Below are 8,164 nucleotides of genomic sequence, written 5' to 3'. Positions count from 1 at the left end.
CGCGACGCGGACCCCCCCCCCGCCACTCCATTTCCCACGGCAACCTCCTGGACAAGAGCTGTCTTTCCAAAGCTTGGGCTCCACGGCTGAAGAAAATGACGAGCAGGGGACTCGCGGTGACAGTGCGGTCTGGACAGCACCAGCCTCTCCCCAGCTCCAGGCCAGAGAAAGAATGGCAGCCCTTATGCTTCTTCCTACTGCCTTAAAACACAGTCCACTAAAGATGATGTAGAGGAGTGTAGAATACACGATTTTGTTACCCCTAATGCTAAACTCTGCCTCCTATCCCTGTAACTAGGTCACCACTGTTTTAAGATTCCAAAAGGTTGGTGCATCTATGGAGAGAATATGGGAACAGATCCATTTTCTGTCCTGCTTAGTCACCGAGGAACATCAGTGCTTTCAAAAAATTAGATAATAGGTAGAAAACTGACACTATGAAACAGTCATGGTTTAGGAATGGTACTCTGCAATTTACTTCTCCCAACGAGACTTTCCAAACCACACTGCTGCTCGGTCACTCCTCCTACCCCCTCTTCCACCCTCCCTCCCCCCGGGTGTCCAGAAAGGAGAATTGGAGGTACAAAAGGCAAAGATCACGGGTTGAGATAAGAACAATTTACTAGAAACGGCAATGAGAGAAAAAAAACTAACAGTAACAGCAACAATATTAATAACAAATTTATGCAAAAAGACAATGGTTCACATGCAAAAATGCTCACCACAGAGCCAGACCCAACCTGACTTCAGCCATGTTTTTCTGACTGGAAGGAACCTTTTCTCCCTGGAAGCAAGAGAGTCCCTTCCCCCTGTCCCTGGCAAATGACATAAGGTGTTATTAAATAACATAATGTCTTGGCCATGCCCCCTCCCGCTGATCTGGGCCAGAACCAGGACAGAACCTTAGAGATTAAAAAATATATTTCTTTTTAAATGCAATCAGGGGGAAAATAATATTGCCAGAATGACCAGTATAAAACTATAATATTCTTCAAGCTCAGAATTAGTTTTTAACATTGTCAATACTTTTCTGAAGAGAATGATGAAGAAGGAGAAGATAGCTATTTGAGTATCATCTAACACTGATTTCCTGGTTTCAGAAACATAAAATCATTGTTAGAAAATACCTCTAATGGTATTCCTGGAAATTTCAGTTTTCTTTTTTCTGGGATGGCTCTTTTTAATACCAGTAGAAATCAAGGAAAAAACTCTTAAAAATTAAAATTTTATGTCATTTGCTAAAGATAATTGGATTAATGTTTTTATAATATCTGTGGCAAATACTGTGCAAATTGTTACAGGTATTCTTATATCTTCAAAAGGACATGGAAAATGTTGGTTTTTGACTGCTGATGTCAAAGGTATATCAGACTGAAAAGTCAGACCATCTAGATTTTGTTTGCAGAACATTACAGCCTAACTAGTAATTACATTTTAATTACCAATTTGAATTTGGTGGTACTCACAGAATCCTTTTTGTTTGTTTGTTTCACTGCTTTGATAGCAGTTGTTGGTGTTCCAAAATAACGAAATCTCAGATGGTACAATTTTCTAAGGGGCAGTAGCTTTACTATTTTGTTTCAAGTAATGTCTATTTTTGGGTACAGGAAAAAGTATCAGTGAAGACTAAGAAATACTAGATAAAGTTTATACTGTGGAAACTGGATGAATGATGAGTCCTCAGATTTTTCATGCAAGCAATTTGAGTGCTAACATCAAAAGTAATATTCCAGGCTTGATATTATATTAGTGAAAGGAAACTAAACCCAGTATTTAGCAGTTGTAGCACCACACATCATGCATGGTTGAGTCTTTTTCTGCATTAAATTTATGCTTTTGCATCTCATTAGACTTCAGTAGAATTACTTTTGGCTTTTATCAGAGCAAATGAGAAAACAAACCAATAGATGAGATCCTGGTTTTAAATCTCTCTCTTTTTGACCAGAAATTAGAATCCACTAAAAGATGCCGACTGACAAAGACTCAGAGAAAGAAAAATTGTAATCTTCAGCAAAGTATAGTACCTCTGGGGAACAAGACGCCATAGCCTAGACGTAGCATAAAGACTTGAAATCTGTGTAAAGGGTTATTACTTTTTCTTTTTTAAGAAAAGCAGCATTGTTGTGAAGAGCTGTATGTCAGTAGGATACAAGTAGGCATGAGTCTACCCAAGTCTACCCAGGGAACCAGAAACAATTTTCATTGAGGAAAGAATGTTTCTTTTAAAAAGCTTGATGCCTTAAGAGGCCTCCTAGACACAGAGACTGGACAGGAGTAAAAGAATAAAATAGGTATTTATTTGAAAGGCCTTCAAAGGTACACCCTGGGAGCCACAGGCTATTGTCAAGATGGACCCCAAGATGGACGACCGGTCACGAGTTCTTCACACCTTTATAGGTTTGGTTCATTTGCATATCAGGGTTAATTCTCCAATTAAAGTTTCAGTTCAATGATGTAATTTCCCCTCTGCTGGCCCCCCTTAGAAGCTCTTTGGATTATACTTTTTGGGCCTAGGACGGTCTGGGTGACCTTGGAGAGCAGGCCTGGAGAGGCTTTGTTATGTCTACCTAGCACAAGTGAGCAGAAATTAGCAAGCTACAAGAAACCTCAGTTACACTCTAAGCAGTACAGAATCAGAAAAATATAAAAGTTAAAACTTAGGCATCAGGCTGGATTAGATTTCTGATGGATACACATCATTGGTGTATATTGAACTCCATTTCAGAGGTTTTGCCACATAGTGCAAAGTCATATTAGTTCTAGGGCAGGACAAACAGAACTGGTAAATAAAACAATTTAAAATCTTGAACTATTTCTTGTAATTATATGTCTAAATAACTGAATAAAGTAATTACCTTTTATGATGCTCCTGATGTATAATACTTGAGCATCTGTCAATTATGATGAATTTCCAATGAAAGCTTAAGAGCAATTTTTGAATACTGAGTCAGTCTTTTACCTCTGTTAACATTTTGATATCAGCTGGACATACTTTCAGAGCTCAAGAACAATAAAAGAAATAATATCTGAATATATTGTTGTATCAGTTCGTCACAAGTAGTGAGCAAATACTTGGGGTATCATTCTTTTGGAAGACTATAAAGCCAATTGAATACATAACTGGGCTTGAGCAAAAAATACAAAATCTTTTGGGAAAAAATATATCTTCCTGTTTCACAAAAATATTAGCTTGTGCTTAGTGGAATACCATTTTTTAAAATTTTGTTATGAGATAATAGAAACCCTTCATGATCTGTCCAGTTTTGGGATGGGTGAACATGATGTTCCAGAAGAAAATATACTTTGTTAGGACTTGGAGAAATTAGTTCTTATAATAGAGAGCATATGTTCTCTATATCTCAAAGACAAACATTTTTTGTATTGAACTTGGGGTTCTTGATTTCCCCATGAGTAGACAATAGTTGCACGTATAAAATTTTTTTAAGTAATGAATAGTAGCATTCTCCTGGACTGTCTAAAAAGAGGGGTGACAGGTTGTATGTATGTAAGCAGGATAAATTACTCTAAAATTAACAAACCCAGTCCTTTCTGTATGCACTTACCTGATTTAAAATGCAAAGGGGCCTGTGTCCTTACTGAAATGAGTCTAGTCTGAAATGTAGACTAAATTCGAGAATAGAATCCCTTGGATTTTTGTTTGCCTAAGTTTTAATCTATTCTTTTTCTCTCTTAGTGTATGTACGTATAAATGAATCTCTGTAAAAGACAAGTTTTCTCCCTCCTTCCCATTCTTTCTACTCCCATCAGTCTAACTCTGCCAAGTTGCTTAAGTGGTTATAATTTAAAAAGCAAGCATATTATATGCCCTAAAACTGGACCTGAAAATTGAAACCTTTCTTAAAAATTAGCTTAATTAAATATAAATTTTCATGTGACCATGAGGAGTTATACTTACAGCTTTTTACCGGCTAGGCTAGTAGTTCAATGCCTTAGAAAGCCTTGGGCAGCCTAGAGAGGTAGCATGGGCAATCTAGCATTTCAGTAGCTCTAAAAGCGGTAAATGTATTAGCTGCAAAGCTGATACTACCAGCAGAAGCAAAGAGGGAGAAATATAGCCCTAAGCTTGCCTAATTTCCCACAATTAGAGGCTTTCAAAAAGAAACAGACGACAAGATGTTCGCAGAAAGAGTTGCAAAGCCAAAGAGGGCAGGCCCCCCCTTGGTCCTTTCTTTTATTCGGAGAAGGGGAAAGGGGAGGACTGGGAGCGGACCCGAGGTGACCGGCCAATCAGACACTGCTAAAGAGTTTGAGTTACATTTGGTTTTGCCCGCGTTTGGAACAAAGGGGTCCAGAGCACATGACAGAGGCAAGTCCTGGCTTGTCTCAGGGAGGGGAAGCTCGGAACAGGCAGCAACATGAACATTTTATCAATTTCAGCTAAATAATACTGGATTAGGATAAGCTTATTCTGAAATAATGGCCCATATACTCATTTTTTAATTCACCTTCTCTCATATCATCCTTATTACTATTTTTCTTATTTTGAACACACCCGACCATCATTCATTCATAACCACACATTGGTGAGATGGCCAGTCTGAAAAATTATTCCTGTTAATCACATTCACAAGATATGAACTATTTGTAAACATAGAAAATGAAGTAAATTTGTTTTCTTTGTTTTAAATTAGGCTCATGCACAGTTAGTTCGAGAAGTCGATGTAGAGAAGGTGTCAACTTTTGAGAACCCCTATGTAAATGCACTGAGAAGTTTATGGAATGACCCTGGAATCCAGGAATGTTATGATAGACGACGAGAATATCAGTTATCAGATTCAACAAAATAGTAAGTATATAGTGGTTACAAACAACTGTATCTTATTTTCTGTTCTTTCTAACAAATTAATTCTTGGTTTTTTATCTTTGTATACTATATATATTTTGTGTACTTACATGTACAGGGGTTTTTTGTGTGTGTACAAGTATCTGTATGTGCATACATATTCAGCACAAACCTGCACTTAATAATGTGAATGTAAAGACTACTGTAAGGAAGGTAGTATCTAGTTTAGTATGTGTGTGTTTGTTTCTCAAAACATGTCTATGATAATTTGAAATCTTACATTAAGTTTATTACTAGGGAAGTACAATCAAAGGTAGACCTCTATTCAATTCATAAAAATTACAATGCCCTTGAACATCTGTTTTCCTAGTTTAAAATAGCAATGGAATTTAACATTGGACCCTGAGCATTGTCTAAATGTCATCTCCAAGAAATTCAGTTGCTCTGAGTAATATACTACAGAGCTCTGGTAAAATTTTTCATCTGGTAAAAAAAAAAGGATGATGGTAGAGGAGGATGACTTTTTGGTATTGCCCACTAGAAAAAGAGTTAGCATACTTGGATATTAAAGTTGTGGCAAAAAATTCCATGGTATCCACTGGAACTTTTAGATTACCTATGGAAATCAATCATATTATATTTTTCTAGTCTCCATGTCAGGTTCACATGAAAGGTATCCTCTCATTGGGGAAAACACAGAAGAAACTGAAAGGCACCATGAAGGTCCCATTAAAGTCAATGGAACATGGTCATACATATAACAAAAGTCTGGAGTGAAATTTACCTGCACAGTAGCCTGAGGGTCCTTATCTAGCACAATCCTTTATACATGATTGAGTCAAGACAAACTTTAAAATATCTTGCTGATACAGTTTAGGCAGCTAGAGAGCTACTAGTGCGTGAATTAGGTCTGCTCAGATTTGCTCCAATGCTCTGTTATTACCATACCATATTCGGCTTCTGCTTTATTAGCCTCTCATACAGGTTGTTCTATGCAATATGCTGTCCCATAGAGCTGGTTACCTTCACAGTCTATCACTTTTATTACTTATATATGCATAGTTTGGTGCACAATGGTTCAAAATACAGTAAAATCGCTCTTGTATTGCATGGATTTTCAGTGTCCCCAAATATACAATATTGTCTTTTATTTTTCAATGGTGAGAAAGCTAAAAATCATAGGAAATAACACATAAGTGAAAATTTTTAGGGTACATAAGTAGGAAAAGAACATTTTAGAGACAAATTAAGCTAACTATACTTTCTGATTGTTTTAATTTTGAAATGAACAGCGAACATAAGTAGGTGAAACAGAGCTTTTCTTATACTTTGAATTTCTTATATTTGTATGTCCTAACTTTGATTCCATGATAGATATAATACTGATTTCAAAATTGAAATTAATGCATATATTTTAATGGGTGCCTTAGAAGAATACAATAAAATTAATAAGTCTCCAAAGTAGGAAATAGGCATCTGATGCCACTTCAGATCAAATTGTACTGAATCTTAGTTTTGACCTAGTTCTAATGAAATCATCGTCATAGTAGATCTTTTGAGTAGTATTAAAATAGTATAGCTCATTAATGAGCTATAGAAACATAATTTTCATACATTTTCTTGCAAAAGGGAAATATACTAGTTGATTGGTAATTTTTAAAGCTCAGCATATGTAACCATTTAACAACATGATTTATTGAGGATTTTGTAGATTTTAATTATAAAATATTAGAGTTCATTTTGTGGTGTTCTGCAAAAATTGTTTTAGGACAAGTAATAAAACATTAGAATTATGAAGCACTATATATGAGTCTTTACATGAGCTTCTCTTATATTTTTGCTTGCAAATAGAGTTTCTTTACATATGTAAGTCCAGGAAAAGCAATTAGCAGAAACCAAAGAAGTGTTATTTCAAAAATACAGTCCATGTCACCAAACGGGGTGAAAGAAACTTATCCAAACTTATCCTTTGATGTGAATAAGCAGACACTTCTTTATTCAGGGCACCGGGGACATGGGGGATAGCCTCCTCCAAAACATGTCCCACTTAACAAACCCCATCCATTTTATATACTTTTTCTGCTGAATCATCATTACATAAGTTCTTTTACATACTATGCCTACCATTCCCGCTCTTAAATTTAACCTTTACATTGATTGGTTCCAATAGTTAATAACTTCATCAATATTCTTATTCTAAAACAATCATTGGTCCTCTGTACTGAGGTCTACTGATTTGTATCCTTAATATTAAAATCAAGATGGGAAGGGTAGTGGGTTTCCAAGCAGCATAACTGGTGAGCATGATGGTCTCCATAGCTTCTTGACTGAAACAGAAGGCTCCAGTAACTTCTTGGCGAGATTTCTGTGGTAACACATTCCAAACACAGCACTCCTGATATTTCTATACCTTATACTTCACAATTTTCTACTTATAATCATAGCTAACCCTTTTATATTATTTAATTGATTATTTGATCAAAATATTCATAGCACACATGTTTAGGGATAAAACATTGTCCTTGTTTTAGCCAGGACAAGGTTAATTTTTGCAGTAGCTGGGAGGGGGAGTGGCCAGGGCCTGGAGGTTATTCTATACCATCTCACATCATTGCTGGGGGTGGTGGAAGGGCCTCACTTCTGAGGAGAAGGGATTCCTTTAGGTTGAGTAAGTGTGGCAGACTGGGAGGTCAGGGTGAGGTAGCAGTCACATCGGGTTGGGCGGGTTGGGCGCTGCAGTGAGCATTTCCGCATGTGAATCACTCTCTTTCATACACTTTTGTTGTTAATATTGTTGCTGTTGCTGTTTGTTTTCTTGTCTCATTGCCGTTTCCAGTAAATTGTTCTTATCTCAACCTGTGATCTTTGCCTTTTGTGCCCCCAATTCTCCTTTCTGGACACCTGTGGGGGTGGAAGAGGGGGATGGGGAGGGAGTGAGCAGCAGTGGGGTTTGGAGAATCTTGGTGGGAGAACTAAATTGGGGAGTACCATTCCTAAACCACAACAAACATCTAAACAAAATTTGCCAGCTTTAAGTCCCTATGTCACAAAGTAGAAAAACATAAATTTATGACTGGGATTGACAAAGCACTTAAAAAGAAGTAAGCAACCAGTGCTCACTGACTTGGTGAGATTTCAGTAATTTCATCTGACAATATATAAAACTGGAAAAATAGTTTGTTGGCCACCAGCTCTCTTGTATATGTTTTGAAACGTGTCAATCTCATTCTGCTTCTTCCTTCATCCCTTGCATGAGTCTCTCTTGTAGTCTTGTCAGGTTTTTTTGCCCCAGCCTTTTTACAATAGTGGTATTTTTAATCTGTTCAGTGTTGCTTTTTTTCCCTCGCACCATTAGTACAT

At 36.9% G+C, this 8,164-nt stretch overlaps 1 protein-coding gene across 1 annotated transcript in view; it reads left to right on the top strand.

Moving 5' to 3' along the window:
• The window catches only part of LOC103613258 (guanine nucleotide-binding protein G(q) subunit alpha), a 127,398-nt gene that overhangs the window by 49,901 nt on the left and 69,333 nt on the right, over window positions 1–8,164 (top strand). Inside the window, exon 2 of the mRNA XM_008631012.2 lies at window positions 4,653–4,807. Coding sequence (XP_008629234.1) covers window positions 4,653–4,807 — 155 coding nt within the window. The remainder of the gene's footprint in view (window positions 1–4,652; window positions 4,808–8,164) is intronic.

The sequence above is a fragment of the Corvus brachyrhynchos genome, unplaced genomic scaffold, assembly GCF_000691975.1.
Source record: "Corvus brachyrhynchos isolate BGI_N302 unplaced genomic scaffold, ASM69197v1 scaffold64, whole genome shotgun sequence".
Taxonomy (NCBI): Eukaryota; Metazoa; Chordata; class Aves; order Passeriformes; family Corvidae; genus Corvus; species Corvus brachyrhynchos.
The sequence above is the reverse complement of the archived record's forward strand: the minus strand, read 5'-3'. Positions and strand labels throughout refer to the sequence as shown.